Raw genomic sequence first — 17,285 nt, 5'->3', positions numbered from 1 at the left:
ATTTGGGGGTACTGTAGCTGTTCTTACTGTCTGTGGGACTAACTCCTACTAGGGAAAGACCTGTCTCTAAGTATTTGCTCACTCATTTTCTGCTGCCTCTACATCTATTCTTTGGTCTAGCAAAGTCTTAAAACTAAATTGCAGTTGGAATGTATAAGGCAAGAATTTAGATTCTTCTCCCAGGACAGAAATAAGCTCTCTTTAGATAGTTATTTTAGCAAAGCCTCTGCATTCCTTCATTCATTCCTTTATCTATTCATTCATCCCAGATGTATTTATCAAGTACCAGCTAGGGGTAAGGGAGGATGTTAAACTCTGGAGATTTAGGTGAGGATAACAATTAATGATTTTGTTCACATGGAACTCATTGGTTAGAGAAAGAGATAGGCAATTACATTCTAATTAGTTCTATGGATAGGAAAACCCCATAGTCCTATGACAATACAAAGACATTTAACCTGGAAAGAATGTGATTTAGGCTAGAGAAAAGCATCAGGAAAGGAAGCATAAGCTGAATCTTGAAGGATGGTCAGGAGTGAGCCAAGGGAAGGGACCTATATGAATAAAGGAAGAGACAAGAGAGACCATTCTGCACTGGCCAAAGTATGAGGTGAGGGGCTCAAATTTCTGACATGGATGGAGGCTTGAATGATAGTATCAATACTGAGGTAGGGGACACCAGGGAGGCGGCATCAGGGTAGTACATAGCGTGCAGTAAAGGAAGACTGGAAATGGTTTTGCAAACGGTTTTTCATGTTGAGAATGAAGTACCCAGAGTAATATGAGACAGATTTAGAAGTCAAGCCAAGGTCTAAATATAGCATTCAGGCTCTTTCTGCCAAACCACCAGCCTGTCTTTGAACAGTAGATATAAGATCTGGTCCTTTTTAATACAATGATAGCTTACATTTACTGGGCACTTATGTGTAAGAAACTGTTGTAAACACTTTACACAAGTTAGTGCCATTAATTCTCACCACAGTCCTATGAAGTAGGTACAATTACTACCTTTTCATTAGAGATGAGGGAACCGAAACACAGAGGGGTCACTTGCTACAGGTTTCATAGCTCATAAATGGAAGGGTTGGGCTTTGAACTTGGGCAGAGCCTGTGTTTGTAACCTCTGTATTCAACTGCTTCTCAGGTTGTTAGGGAAGGAAAGTGAGAAAAGAAAGGACTGGAGATTCTACTGCCTGTGTGAAGGAAAGTAGGAGTAAGATGAGTGTGAAGCATCACCAAAGAGTAGCCCCAAAGAGGGACAAGAAGAACTGCACACTGGGTAGAGCCCTGAGAAATTCTGGATAAGCAGATGGAGCTGTTGGTGGATGTGGAGATAACTGCTTAGTGAAAATGTTATTTTACCAGATGTTTAAAAAGTTGGAGGGCAGAAGTGTTATGGATTAACATGAATGATGATACCAAGAAGGGTCTAGGCTGAGGAGCAGGAAACTTGGATTAAAAAAAGTAATGATGAGTGTCTAGAAAAGTTTTTTAAAAGATTTCTGAATTTGTGATTTATCTAAATAATATATATGGGGACTTGCTTGGTGGTCCAGTGGTTAAGACTCCATGCTGGCAATCTAAGGGGTGCAGGTTAAATCTCTGGTTGGGGAACTAAGATCCTACATGCCACATGGCATGGCCAAAAGATAAAAGGAAAAAAATTATATGTGTATACAAATGTATGTATACATAAAGACAGATTTACATATATGTATATGTGTTGTATGCTGGGCTTACATGCATGTGTGTATCTCTATGTATAAAGTTTGTATTCCAAATTTCTTCTTCATGTTGTAAATAAAGTTGCACCTTTGAGTTTATTTCCTATAGTGCTATGAATAGGGAGAGAGAAACCGGCGCTACCGAAGAAGAGAAAAAAGAAAAGAACCATCATCTTTGGAAAGGAATTGAGAGGAGTTAGCAGAGAGGTAGGGTAATGGAGTTGAGCTCACCACTTCATTTAGTCACAACTGTTAGTGAATCAGTTACTGAAGCACTTTCCTTTGTGACCTGGACTAGAGAAGCACGCACAAACTAAAATTCAAAGGGCTGGAGAAGGATGAGGGGTCAAAGTGTTCATGCCTGCCAGTCCTGGAGGAAAATGAGCGATTTCAAGGCTCTTAAAAGGCCAAACACATGAGTAAAGGCATCAAGACCTTATCATTTCAATTGTTCCAAATCTACAATTATTTAGACATTTGCAAGTAAAAAATGGAATTGTTAATAAAGTTTTTAGTTAACATCATAGATACGTCTAGTGATGTTTATAAAACAACACTTTTGCTCAAGATACCATTTACAAAAATTTTTAAAATAATTTTACCTGAAAATAATTCTCAAGTTCTTTCGAAAGAATCTGATAGAAAAGCGCCCGTTCAGCTTCTTCAAGTAAGCGATCATGAAACACTCGAGTGGCTTCATGAACAAAGAACAGAGCAGCCATCTCTTTGGAGTTAACAACAAACTTGTCAGCTTGCAGCAAACCTAGAAGAAGCTATTAGGGATTTAAAAACAACAATTAAAAAACCATTATCAGGTAGATTGCAAAGTAAAGCCTCATTTTTTTTTTTTTGCAGGTTTACGTTTCCATAAAAATAGAGCAATAATCCCAGGCAAGGATTGTCAATTCCTACACGTGATAATCTGAACTTCTGATGAGATGGACAAGTTATAAATCAGAGAAAACTTGTATAGTGTCACCCTTAGAGGGACAGGGCTCAAAAACTCCTCACAGGATTGCTGGAGATAAGTGATGCTTCTTAATGTTCTAAGATTGCCAATTTGGGTTAAAAAATTTATAACCCATTTCAAATACATGTACTATTTTGGGCTAAAGTCTCATAGCAAGGAGATAAAAAGCAAACCAAAAAAAGTTTTTTTTTTTTTTAAACATTTTAATCCAGAAAACTATTTGACTAAATCAGCATCGTTGGCAACATTCTTTGGTGTAAAAACAAGGCTTGCAAAAATTCAGCATGTTTATGAAATGTATACATGCTTTCATTTGTCTGAGAGCTGCAATAAACTCTCAGAAAAAAGCAAAACCAAAATCTATGTTATAGCCTTGTCACTTCTTTCCCTGATGAGAATCTTAGCCAGCATGTCCCCTTATGGGGCAGACTCCTCCCTCATATTCTCTGCTTTAGCTCCTCTTTGAAGTACCTAGATGCACAATTCTTGAATTTTTATACAGATGCTAAAACCCCCACCAAATAGAATAATTTACTACTGATGACCAGGAGAACATAGGCCCCAGACCTATTGGAGCCTAAGGATTGATAATGCTAACACTTGTGACCTGGCCTGGTTACCTCACCATCAACCAATCACAGCATTGTGCATGAGCTGATCATAGACTCTACTACTCCCTCCCTCACTTGGTCCTTAAAAGGCCTTGGCTGAAACCCTCTGGGCAGGTGGAGCTGCCTGAGCACTAGTTGTCTCAGATTCCTTGTATGGCGCCTTACAATAAACACTGAGCTTTGATTCACCACAACCCGGTGTCAGTAGGTGGGTTTACTTTTTAACAGTCTTACAGGTTTCATCATTGAATTCTCTGCATGGAATTACTTTAATGATGCTTTTTAACTGGCTTATAGGATAAGCTGCTAACAGCAAAACTAATCAACTTGAATTGCTCTGTTTTCCCCCTTCTAACAATTAAGTGTTGACAGTATCAGTGAGTAGGGAAATGGAGAGAGAAAGTCAGTTCAGTAAAATTGCATTTTCTCAAGTTGAATTTTAAACTTAAGTTAGAGAACGAAGTTTTAAAACAAACCTTAAATATATCTCGAAGATTAAACATGTAGTGACATTTCATTGGAGTTGGTAACATAGTCTGACATACTTGATGGTACACAGCTAGACAGCAAGATATTATTTGATCCTTAGTTTTCTGAACTTCTGGTGCAAAGTTATTGATAGAGAAATACGTTCCCAAATGAACCTTTAAAGAGAAATTTTATAATTTAGTTTGCCAAAACTTTTAAGAACAGACTATTTTTATTTAATCCCTACTAGAAAGGAGATGTATATGCTATAATAGAAGATCAATTTTGTTTAAAATGTTAGTAATCAGAATTCATTTTAAACAGATGCCAGACTAGTACAAAGGATGTTGAGAACTCAGGAAAATTTCAATCGGTCCTAGTTTGGTGAAAGATTTAGAGGCCTGTGTTATGTGTTTTCTGGGGACAACTGATGCTCCACCTGTGTGTATACTACTAGTAAACTGAAAATTCTTCCATATCCTTGTTGCCCAGGAGATGTTACTAGAAGAAATATAAAGTGATAGAACTATTATCTCAGTTAAGATTGGTATATGTATATATTCTATACCAGGTTTTTTGAAGTGTAGATTATTGATCACCTGTAGAATTACTAAGTACTTTTTGAAAAATAGATTTAAAAAAATAATCTTTAAATTTTATGTTATAAAAAAGAAAAAGACAATATTGTAAAGTTAAAAAAGAAAATAAAAAAAGAAAAAGACATAATTAGTTTTGAAGAATTTAGTAAACTTGCATATATTTTTCTAATCAAACTAGGTTTCAAATTGAGGCATTTTTCTAATAAGATATTTCAGAATTTCTTCTCTCAATTTTTTATTCTACAAGGAAATAAAAAAACAAATACTAGCAAAAATCCAAGTGTACTTGTTGGCAATGCAGATTGCTGAGCTCCATTTCAGATATATTGGATTAGAATCTCTGAGAAAGAAAAACTTGGGATTTGTTTTAAACATTCATTAAACATGCCCCACCTGTATTTCTTATGCACAATAACTTACATTTTTGATATTTAGAGACAAATTATAATAGTAAGCCAGAAAATACAGAGGGAAAAAAAAATCCATCCCCTTAAGAGAATTTTCTCTTAATATTAGTGGTTTTAATTTCTCATATTTTCCCTTATACTATAGAATTAAATTTGTTTTTTATTAGAAAATAAATTAGATGTATTACCTGGAAAATAGTTTTTATGGCAGTTTGTGGGAGATGAGGCAATACCAGAATGGAAAAATGTTTGAGCAGACGTGGGCTAATATACCTCCTGCTAACCGGAAAGACACAAGCTGCAACTAGCGAGAGATCCTGGATATTCTGTGGGAAGAGTAAAAAGGAGGAGTGACTGAATGTATCTGCAGAAAGTGAAACATACATACCTATTTCCCAGCCCCCAAAGGACAAAAGGTTTTTAATGTTCAGGCACGTTGGGGGCTCTGAGGAGCTCTGGTTCTTTATGTCTCAATGCAGAAAGAATTTAACAAGAGGCAAAGTGATGAGTGATTTATTAGAATAGGGTGCTTGTGAGGTTGAAAAGCAGATGGGCAGGAGGATGCCTTACCCAGAACTTAGTAGGCTATAGTTTTACAATCAAGGGAAAAGTGGGGAGTGGGAACAGACCACATTCTTCCTCATTCTTGAGTAGATGTCAAGCTACCATCATCAGTTCCTCCTCCACATCAGGTATGGGAGTTTTCTTGTCCTTACATGGTGAAAATGGGACTGTCATTGTACTATTCAAATCAGCAGAAAGGTGGTCTATGCTAAAAATGGTAAATCATATGAGGTTTTGGTATAATGTCACCTTGTCTTTATATTTTTGTTATTAGTGTGCACAGAGAAACATGTCTTCGCAATCAACAACTTATTGTTTTGTTTTGGGGCATGTCTCACACTTCTGTTACATGGCTTTGTGGTTAAGCAAACCTGCTTTCTTGAATGATCATTAACTTCCAAGGGTCTCCCATACTTTTTCCTTTATTAATACTTATGATCCCTTAGCGGGATTAACTATTAATCACCTTATCACTTTACTTTGTCCTTATCAATGACAGTATTAGTCTGTCTTCTTAGAAGTTGTTGCTGTTGTTCAGTTGTTAAGTGGTGTCTGATGCTCTAAAACCCCAAGGACTGCAGCACACCAGGCTTTCCTGTCCTTCACTATATCCCGGAGCTTGCTCAAACTCATGTCCATTGAATCGATGATGCCATCCAACCATCTCATCCTCTGTCGTCCCTTTCTCCTATTGCCCTCAGTGTTTCCCAGCATCAAGGTGTTTCCCAATGAGATGGCTCTTCACATCAGGTGGCCGAAGTATTGGAGCTTTAGCAACACTCCTACCAATGAATATTCAGGACCAATTTCCTTTAGTATTGACTGGTTTGATTTCCTTGCTGTCCAAGGGACTCTTTTTTTTTTTTTTTTTTACTTTTATTTGTATTTATTTTTTGCGGCATTTATTCCCAGGCCATAAGTTTTTGTTTCTTCAGTTTCTTCTGGGATATCTTTTTCTTCTGTGCAACCTCCTCTTCTGGTTTAGGAACAATCTGTTCTTTTTCAGTAAGGATCATCTCAATGTGGCAGGGAGAGCTCATGTAGGGGTTGATCCGACCATGAGCTCTGTAAGTCCTGCGCCGCATCTTGGGGGCTTTGTTCACTTGGATGTGCTCAATGACCAGAGAATCTACATCTAAGCCCTTAAGTTCAGCATTACTCTCTGCATTTTTGAGCATGCGTAGTAAAAATTCAGCACTCTTTCTGGGCCACCGACCCTGCGTCCAGCCCCACCGTTTGGCCTGTGCACACCTACCAACTCCACCGTTGTACGGTGGAATGGCACACATTGCTTCTTTAAAGTGACATCCTTCAGATACTTGGTGGCGTTTCGGATATGCATACCCTTTATGGCCTGGGCAGTTTCACGAGTGTTCTTAAAGTGAACATGAAGATTTGAACCTCTTGATTTGCATGATTTTGTGGGGTTTTCTGGGTCAAGTGAATAGCTCATCATTTTTAGGGGTCACCTCAGGCTGATTACTGGAAAAGGCCAAGGGACTCTTAAGAGTCTTCTCCAACACCACAATTGGAAAGCGTCATTTCTTCGGAGCTCAGCCTTCTTTATAGTCCAACTTTCACGTACATACATGACTACTGGAAAAACTATAGCTTTGACTATACAGACTCTTGTCAGCAAAGTGATGTCTCCTCTTTTTAATACACTGTCTAGGTTTGTCATAGCTTTTCTTCCAAGGAGCAAGTGCCTTTAAATTTCATGGCTTCAGTCACCATCTGCAGTGATTTTGGAGTTCAAGAAAGTAAAATCTGTCACTGCTTCCACTTTTTCCCAGTCTCTGCCATGAAGTAATGGGACCAGCTGCCATGATCTAACTTTTTGAATGTGGAATTTTAAGTCAGATTTTTCACTCTCTTCTTTCACCATCATCAAGAGGCTCTTCAGTGCCTCTTCACTTTCTGCCATTAGAGTGGTATCATCTGCGTATCTGAGGTTGTTTATATTTCTCCAGGCAATCTTGATTCCAGCTTGTGAAACTGTAATGCCAGAATACAGCCCAGCATTTTGCATGATGTACTCTGCATATAAGAAGTAACCCATTCTAAATATAATTCCAAGACATGTTACTTCTAGGAGGCCTTCTAAATGTCATCTGGAAATAGCTCCCCCCCTTTTTTTTCCTCTTAAAAACCAGTCATTAGAAAATAAAGAATATGTTACTGAGGCTAGTGAAAAGGATTCTGGTAATAAGTGAGAAATGAGGAGAAAAGCCTGGTGAATGTGTCTGTAGAGAAGATAGGATTAACTGGGTGAGAAGAAGTTTGACTGCTTACGTAGTATTTTGACATATTACAACATGGCACTGTAAAGCTGGAAGCATAATGAAATAATACAGTTTATGCATGGTGGGGCATTTTCAGGTTTGTTTTTCCTGCATATGTTCATGCCCAAGGCCTTAGAAATACCATTAAGAGGCTACCTCATTATTTTCATGTCACTTTAAGAAAATTCTTTAGGTTGTGCATTTCACACCCATTTCTTGCCTTCTTTTTATCCCAGTCTCCTGGATTCTTCCTGGGGGCTGCATCTCCATTCTTCTCTCTGCCTTGGGTTGATGGTTGATTTAGACAGTTTGAGTGGTATCTGAGTTGATGTCACTCACCAGCAAGTGTATGTCAGCCAGGATCCTAGGACCAAGTTTATCTGAGACATGAAACAACCATCTAATTTTACCGATGAGGAAACAAGGCCCAGGAAGTTGAAATGATAAGGTTGGTTCTAGAAACCAGTGTTTCCAGAGAAAGACCCAAATAAGGAGAAAAGTACATTTACTTTTTAAAATATTAAACCCTTCTGATTGAGTTCAATGAACCAAAAATAATTACATAAAAATATCTCTTTGGAATTTTTTTGACCTTGTATGTAAGGTCTGAAAATCCTTTATGTTCTTGAAAATAAAGATGTGAAATAGTCTTACATAGAGATTAAGAATGTATTTCTTAAGCCACATTTTCACTAGCTTTTCTTGTATGTAATAGTTGCTGAGGCACTGAAAAATTTGAATAACTATTAATGTGTTTAACAATAGTGAGCATTTTTTTGACTCAGAAACCAAAACTATAGGACACACTTGCAATTTTTATTAAGATTTAATCCTACTAAAAGTAGAATTTCTGTGAACCCATAGACTTGTGCTGAATTGCAAGATGTAATTACAATTGTTAAATTAAGATCTTGACTTTATGTCCATCTGACTAGATTTTCTAAATATCTTGCTTAACTCACTCAACATTGTTAGAAATATTTAACTTGTTACGTAACAACATTTAACATAAAGAAAACCTTAGTATAAACTGTACCTTCCATGTAATTTTTTCAGTATCATAAATTCCTCCCATATCTAATAATTGTCTGATTAACTCCAGGGGTGGCTGTGCTCCATACATATCTGATTCTGGCATATTCAGATCATCAATAAAAATTACAATCTTAAAGAAGACAAAAGGTTTTAAAAACATATATTAAACTCGATGTATGAATTAGGAATATTAAATATGCTATGCTAAGAATATACTAAGAAGAAAATTATATGTGTAGTTTTCTATTAAAAAGCAGATGACCAAATTCTATTTTGAAGATATGATTTTAGAAAACAGTAATCTCTCAAAATAGTGGAAACTACTCATTTTCTATTGTTGCTGTTAAGTTGCTTCAGTCGTGTCTGACTCTGTGCGATTCCATAGACGGCAGCCCACCAGGCTCCCCCGTCCCTGGGATTCTCCAGACAAGAATACTGGAGTGGGTTGCTATTTCCTTCTCCAATGCATGAAAGTGAAAAGTGAAAGTGAAGTCGCTCAGTCGTGTCCGACTCTTCGCGACCCCATGGACTGCAGCCTACCAGGCTCCTCCATCCATGGGATTTTCCAGGCAAGAGTACTGGAGTGGGGTGCCATCGCCTTCTTCGACTCTTTCTCTATAGACTTCCAATAATTACATCTAATTATAGTTAGAAATGTATTTGATGGTGGACAAAGTAATCTTATCAAGGCTATTACACAGGAACGTGGATATTATTCATGCAGCATTTACCTATTGCATGCCTGCTATTGGCAATGCACTGTTTCAGGTATTTCATTATTTATTTAACATGTGTCCTGATTTAGGAATAAAATTGTTATCTGGAACTAGACTTTTGAAATTCTGCTGCAAATGCTGTGGTCAGGGGCAACCAGCAGACAAGTCAGGTACATTTACAGTTTTTAAACCTGTGTTACTTTCTACCTTTGAAACTATCATGCATTTAAAGTGTGCTGATTGTATTAATTATCTCTTCATGAATTAGCCCTTTAGATTGCATTTATTTTTGTAAAACAAGTAAAGATTTAAAAAATACAGACAGCCATTTATTTTGAATTATCTAATTACATAATTTGTAACTATCATATCATCTTTTTTGGGTAAGATACTCTGTTTTTCTATCACAAACTGGGTAATTATAAGTAAACCAATTTGACCAAAATTTCACCTATGTGAAATTTTCATTTCTGTGATTAGGTTGACCAATTATTATTCTTTTCAAAATCCTTAAGACATACCCAATTAAGTAAAGACTCATAAAGTTTATTTAAATCTTCAGTTAAAATTAAGGAAGGGAAATCTGATTCAAACCCTTGAAAGCTCTCTAAATTGATGGGCACAGGGGTTAAACTCAGGGGTTCTTAAGGGCCTCCATGTGATTTTCTTACTAAACAATCCTGAATCTTGACCTTCAGCTTATTTTAGGAAATGACTGGAATCACTGATTGTAAATTTCAGTTGTGACAGAGAGTTTGTTTCAACAAGTGGACAGTTAGTAATGCACTAAGCAGACTGAAGATAAAAATAAGGAACGCCCAGTACCACTTCAAGAAAGTAGGAATTGTCCAGGTTATTACTAAGCTATTCTCTTAGTACCTCTCCTTGGTGCTGTGGATATCACAAAGTTCTCTCCCTTTCTTTTGGAAAAAAATGTGCTGACATATACAGTAAAAGGTCACTGACATCTAACTCATTTTCTGGCCTTATCTACTCACATTTAATTCAGATTCCGGTAGTTTTTTTGGGCCTTAATAATTCTGAATCAGTACAATTCTTCATGTTGTACAGGGAGTTATATTGATCTGGAAACCAAAGTTTCCATTATAAAGTGAATTTTCTAGTAATGTTCAGGAGTGTAGTTAACACTTATCTTTCCCATATATTAGTATTAATTAAAATTAGTCACTATCACTTGAGTAGTATAAGCATATTAGTCAACAGGTATGGGAGATGTTTTACCCTATAGTTTTTTGGTGCTCCAAGAGAATCTTTAGTTCTTCTTACTAGCTTCTTAAGAATCATCTCCTTAGTTTTGGCAGCTGACGTATTGATGTTAAAATTTATTGCAGAGACTATAATTCCTTTATTGCTATTTTTAAATGAACTTTCATCAGTTTTAACGTCTGCCTTTTTAGTAATCTTATCTATGATGCCACATATAGAAAAAGGTCAAGTTAGAATACTTTCAGAATAGTTGAGCTTTACTAAGTTATTAAAAATATAAAAATCACATAATTTTACTCTACTATTGTCATTTTCAAGAAATTACTCTGAGGACATTTCAGTGAGAGAAGGAATACCAACTATAAAATGTTTCCAAGTGTTTCCTTACTTTTGTGTGGTGAAGAGTGTTTCTTTGCAGCCATAGTCAAATGGAACAGTAGGAAACTCATGTGTGCTCAGTTGCTCAGTGTGTTCGACCCTTTGCAGCCCCATGGACTGTAGCCTGCCAGGTTCCTTTGTCCATGGGATTTCTCAGGCAAGAATACTGGAGTAAGTTGCCATTTCCTACTCTAAGGAATCTTCCTGCCCCAGGGATCGAGCCTGCGTCTCCTACATTGGCAGGCAGATTCTTTACTACTGAGCCACCTGGGAAATCCATGAAAACTCATAGAACCCTCTTTTTATTTATGCACAATGCACACATATAACTTTCTCTGCTTTTAAAATATTTAGGTTTGCAACATACTATATTTATAACAAAATTACACACAAAACGCTAAAAGCAGCATGTAGGCACTGAAACTAGGACATATTCCTTGAATGAGCTTCATCTAGAAGGATTATTTGGGCTGGATGATTATTTTGGTAAAAACAAAACCAAACAACTCTCTGACAGGAATTTGGGGGCCAGACTCCCTTTCCCATTCTATATCTATCTCTGGACCACGCATCTTTTCCTCTTCAGAACAGAGCTGTTGCTCCCCACACTACTAAATCAGATTTTTAAGGCTGAGGCTCCTGAAGCTCGATTTGAGAACTGCTATAGAATCACAACTTTTCTACTGCAGTATTTCTAAAAGCATTAAAGAGCAGGATAGACAGATATTGCTTTCAGTTACTTCTAGACTTAGTCTGTTTCCACTAATGAGCCAGGATACCAGTTTTCTGGTAAGAAGTTTTAGTACCCCTCTACCATAAGCATTCTTTCTAGCTTTCGAGTAGGGCAGAAGAGTTTGAGATGATAGAGGATGTTTCTCAGATTTTAAATTTTAAACTAACAGTTGAAAATTTTATTCTGAGATATTTGACCGTATGAAATGACATGCATATGATTGAGATAGGAAGGTTTTAAAACTACTGTAATACATACCTAGACCTCCAGTTGCTGTCTTATGAGTTTCAGAAAGCAAGATGCTGATATTCTGTTTGAAGCTATTGGAATAAAATGTTTTAAGGATTCAAAATTAGCTTATTTACCATAGTAGCCAATTGAACAAAATATAACGGAAGTATCAGGGTTTGGCTGATTTTACTCTTATTGCCTACTAGGAAACAACTATACACTTTTTCCTGTTCACACTTTGAAAGATAAAATTAGTTACCATTAGAATTGATATTCGAATTTAACAAAACATGGGCTTACAAACTGAACAAATTCTTAAAATTCCAGGCTATAGGATATTTTCTACGGATGGTAAGCTATTAACTCTCTTGTCCCTTTATAAAATGCATTTTGCCTTATGCCTCACTCAACAAAAGGCCCATTCACCTTTATTTTGGTTTTGTCTTCAGGGGTTTCTTTTTTTTAATGTTATCTTTCTTTATGGTCACTTCAGTTTAAATACTGAACATATAGTAAAATCAACTTTTCCAGACTCCATTATTTTTTATCATAATTCAGATAAGGAAAGGTTCTTATTGTATTAAATGCTTCAAAAATTATTTTTCTGCTTTTTTAAGCCCTTATTTAGGTGTAGAAGGATACTATTAATATTCCAAAATCATCAGTGTGAGAGTAGATGATGGTGGACTAAAAGTGACATTGAATAAAAAGAAGCAGAGGAATTCAGATGTATTCTGAAGACAGCACAGATCTGACTAATAGAAGACTGGCCATGCAGCAGAGGAAAATGGGGACACAGGGCTTGGGAGGAATGAGACAGGTTATTGGGGATGGGCAGGTGAGGCAAAAAGGGGGAGTTCAAAGATGATCTGTAGGTTTCAGGCTTGAATAACTGGGTCTCATTTATTTCAGCGAGACACACTGGAGGAAGAATTGATTTGGAAGAGAAATCAAGAGTTATACTTTGGCTATGTTAATGTAGAGATGTTCAGGAGATATCCAAGTATACACGTGACATAGGTCGTTGGACATATAAGACTCATGATTAGAGGAAAGGTCCAATATGAATCTCTCCACAATTACAGTTTCTTATTCAATTCAAACAATGTTGGGCTTCTCTAATATTTTAACAGAATCAGAATCAACTTAAAACACTTACAATCTTTATTTGCACAATTTAGATTTCTTTTTCATTCCTTTTTTTCCCTCAGGAAGAGACATACAGAATGACAAATTTCTTCGTAAAGAATACTTTTTATATTTGATAAGAAGGAAATTTATTTTTAATGCAAAAAACAAAAACTAAAACCCCAGATATATGCTACATCGTATTTGTATGTTTTAGTTGCAATTTTCCAGGAAGGAAAATAGCTTGTAATTGTACTTTGTTATATAGAACAAACTGAGATCTTAAATTTAGTTTTTTATTTAAAATAAAATTAAGAAATTTTCACTTAAAGATATTAATCTAGTTGTTAATACTCCGGAAAAGCAGAGATTTTCTTCTCACTTCTCTTTTGAATAATTCTGCATTTTCACATAACAGGTTTGCTTCTTTAAACTATGGTACATTTATACATTAAGGCAAACTATGTTTTTACCGGACAAATCAAATTTAGAGTTTAATGCATACAACCTTGATTTTTTAATTTCATTATATAATAGGACTTCTCCTAAAACTGATCCATATTTCACATCAAATGCTCCTGAGCCCTCTAACTTTTCAAGCATTTGATTAATGGCAGCGGTTTTTCCAACTCCAAAGTCTCCTAAGGGAAAAAATATGTTAGGTTAGATTTATATACAAGAAAATGAGTAGATTCTAACATATTAAAATGAAACAATAACATGTAATATTTGAGAATTGCATGAAAACTGTATTTTTGCTCTTCCATTTAATAAATGTGGTTAAGAATGGGTAGAAAAAGGTAGTATGTAAACCTCTCAAAATCATTTGATTTGCATCTTTTAAAAAAGAAAAGATTAGGAGTTAATCATTATCTTTTATCTAATGTCTTTTTGCTTGCAGCACAGCAGAACTACTACATGAAATTATTTTCCCCTGAAATTTTTTGCCAACCCAATCTGGGAGACAAATCTGATGACTAGTGATTTACTGCAACAGAACAGAAAATTATGATCCTATAATTTACCAAATATTAAGTAAAACTAAGAATTTCCTTTGACCAAACTGAAGGCAAGGTATGGATTATCTGAGAGTTCCAGCTTCATTTTGCCTGAATACTTTGAATACAGAACTGGGAAAGTGATACTATTGCCTTTGGTGAAAGGCAATACAACTTAGAAAAGATAACTGAATGGGTTGAAATAAATGTTAAGAAAGTAGAATCTGTATTTGAATTTCTCCTTTGATAACGGTAAAGGAGAAATATTTTAACAATGGGTTGAGGAATTATGTGTACATGTTTTTGTTTTTGTTTTTTTAATCAAGCAGTTTCTTTTTATTTTTGACTTGCATGTAGTTATGTGTGTGCTGCTGCTGCTGCTGCTAAGTCGCTACAGTCATGTCCAACTCTGTGGGACCCCACAGACAGTAGCCTACCAGGCTCCCCCGTCCCTGGGATTCTCCAGGCAAGAATACTGGAGTGGGTTGCCATTTCCTTCTCCATTGCATGAAAGTGAAAAGTGAAAGTGAAGTTGCTCAGTCATGCCTGACTCTTAGCGACCCCATGGACTGCAGCCTACCAGCCTCCTCCATACATGGGATTTTCCAGGCAAGAGTACTGGAGTGGGGTGCCAGTACCTTCTCCGAGTTATGTGTGTAAACTGAAGTAAATCAATCAATGATGCCAATGGCCCTCTAAGGACTTTAGCCCAGAGGTTATGTAGGTCATACTTATATTAATTCTACTTCTGGAATTTGCCTTGAAGGTAATGAAAAGAGGAAAAAGATTTATAGTGTTCTGTATTGGCAAACAGGGTTTCCCTGGTGGCTCAGCAATGAAGAATCCACCTGCAATGCAAGAGATGTGCGTTCAATCCCTGGGTAGGGAAGATCCCCTGGAGAAGGAAATGGCAACCCATTCCAATATTCTTGACTGGGAAATCCATGGACAGAGGAGCCTGGCAGACTACAGTATATGTGGTCGCAAAGAGTCAAACACAATTTAGAGACTAAACAGAAAAAATTGGCAAACCTGGGGAAATGGGCAATCATACACTGTTAGTAAGAATGCATATTGAAAGAGATACTAAATCTTTTCAGGGCATATGTTTTCCCACTTGTAAAATAAAATGTTTGGACTACATAACGATTAAGCTCTTCCTAACTCTGAAATTATATTTAAATATTTTTAATACCTGTGAGAAGTACTGGGCAGGAGTTCTTTAAAAGAAGGCTTACAAGAAAAGAAAGGCATGTTGTGTCTCTGGTAGCAATATAATTAACGCTCTCTCCACATTCTGTTATCTTCAAGAGGTTTTCACTGGATCCTTGAGGATCGGCTAGTATTGAAGTTCCTGTTAAAATTTTTTTAAAGTTTTAAATGACCTATAAATAAATGTTAATTTCATCTTTTAGATACTAAATACTTTCTGGAAAAGTCTGTATATTATTAACCAATTTAAATATATACATATAAGCCACTATTTTTCCAAGTGCCTGGGCACCTCTGCTCAGAAAATTTCCCTTTCATTCATACTTTAGGCTGGTGAACTCACAACACACATTTCTAAGTCCGCCACATACAAACTCTGATTTTTCTACCACCAAACATACTCAAATGCCCTCATATGCAACATAAGTGTCTCCTCTACTTTCCCTCCAGTAAAAATGAAAGTAATTTTCCTGCCAAAGACTCCTGCAATCCTTTTTTTAAGAACATCACTTCTTTAGTAATCCTTCCCCCTCATCACTATCAGTCTCTCCTTTCTATTGGAATTTTCCATTGTATAAACATATATGTGCTAGTATCGCCAATCTTTTTAGTGATTGAACCATATGAAATTGATATTTTTCTTAGTAAAAATCAGGTGAATATGGCCAATTTCATGCCCCAAAGGAAACCAAATCTCTCTTGATCCCATAGCCTCCTATTACACAGCCAAAACTCTCAAAAGGGTTAAATACTACATAGCCTCACTTCCTCATCTTTCATTTTACTCCTTTTTAAATTAAAAATTAATACATTCACATGGTACACAATTCAAAACTACGGTATGCAAAGGTATGCATACATAGTCTCTTTCTCATACCTATGTCCTAGTTACCTAATTCCCAATATATGGAAACTGTTCTGCAATTTTTTAAAAGTGTAGTGTAATTTTAGAGATCCTTTTATAACCTTAAAGACTTTTTTCTGATTAGCATTGCATTTAATGAATGTATAATAAAATATTCATCAGTGCTCCAGTGATAGATATTTATGGCGTTTCCAATCTTTTGCTATTACAAATAAAGCTAAGTTTATGTCATTTTTGGACATATGTCCAAATAATTTCTTATAAGTAGAGTTGCTGGGTCACTATAAACTTACATATGATTTATAATTTCAATAGATATTGACAAATTGTCCTCTGATGTTTGAAAGTCTTTGAGGCCATGGCCCTTTGCCAAAAGTATCAAACTTTTTGATCCTCATCAATATTATAGGAGAAAAAAAATGTAAATCTAATTCTAGTTTATTTTGCATTTCTTTTATTATGAGTCAACTATATCTCAGAGTCATTTGTTTTTCTATGAACTATTTATTTATATTCTTTATCCATTTTTTTCATAGAAAATGGGCAACTGGACTTTTATTTTGAACTGTAGAAGCTACTTACATATTTAAAAAATTAGCCTTTTGTAATACACGACTTAATGACTGAACAACAGGTTTGGTAAGCACGTGATTTGCTTCCAAGATATAACAGATAGCAGTTTTGCCAAGTGGTTAGCCATGGCATAACAGGGGTCATGAGCATTCAAGCAATACTTCTACACTGAGTCTTTGCTGCCAACAACTGATTTTTAAGTTAGTGTCAGGTATCACGATTTTTTTCAAGTTACTGCCTTATTTATAGGAAAATCTATATTAATTATGATACAAGTTCTGTCTGCTCTAGTAAGGATACAAATATAACAATGGTGTTTCAAAGGTGGAATTTTATTCTTCTCTTACAAAACAGTCCAGGGCTTATATGTAAGCACACAGTATCAGGAACCCACACTTTGCTTCTTTCATCTTTTTCTGCCATTGTTAACATGCACTTCCCATATCTAGGTCCCAGATGGTTATTTTAGGTCCTGCCACCATATTTGCAACTCAGAAGCCAGAATTTGCAACTCAGAAAACACTAATATTAATACATTCTTTTCTTTTTTAAATTGGAGGATAA

At 35.9% G+C, this 17,285-nt stretch overlaps 1 protein-coding gene across 9 annotated transcripts in view; it reads right to left on the bottom strand.

Moving 5' to 3' along the window:
- Positions 1–17,285, bottom strand: part of DNAH14 (dynein axonemal heavy chain 14) — a 378,420-nt gene that overhangs the window by 121,518 nt on the left and 239,617 nt on the right. For all 9 annotated transcript variants that reach the window (XM_070768034.1, XM_070768039.1, XM_070768038.1 and 6 more), the window contains 8 exons: positions 15,267–15,425; positions 13,582–13,714; positions 11,973–12,034; positions 10,619–10,803; positions 8,662–8,790; positions 4,968–5,105; positions 3,782–3,949; positions 2,327–2,497 (listed from right to left, as the gene is read on the bottom strand). In XM_070768034.1, coding sequence (XP_070624135.1) covers positions 2,327–2,497; positions 3,782–3,949; positions 4,968–5,105; positions 8,662–8,790; positions 10,619–10,803; positions 11,973–12,034; positions 13,582–13,714; positions 15,267–15,425 — 1,145 coding nt within the window. The remainder of the gene's footprint in view (positions 1–2,326; positions 2,498–3,781; positions 3,950–4,967; positions 5,106–8,661; positions 8,791–10,618; positions 10,804–11,972; positions 12,035–13,581; positions 13,715–15,266; positions 15,426–17,285) is intronic.

This window comes from Bos indicus, chromosome 16 (genome assembly GCF_029378745.1).
Source record: "Bos indicus isolate NIAB-ARS_2022 breed Sahiwal x Tharparkar chromosome 16, NIAB-ARS_B.indTharparkar_mat_pri_1.0, whole genome shotgun sequence".
In the NCBI taxonomy this organism is placed as follows: domain Eukaryota; kingdom Metazoa; phylum Chordata; class Mammalia; order Artiodactyla; family Bovidae; genus Bos; species Bos indicus.
The sequence above is the reverse complement of the archived record's forward strand: the minus strand, read 5'-3'. Positions and strand labels throughout refer to the sequence as shown.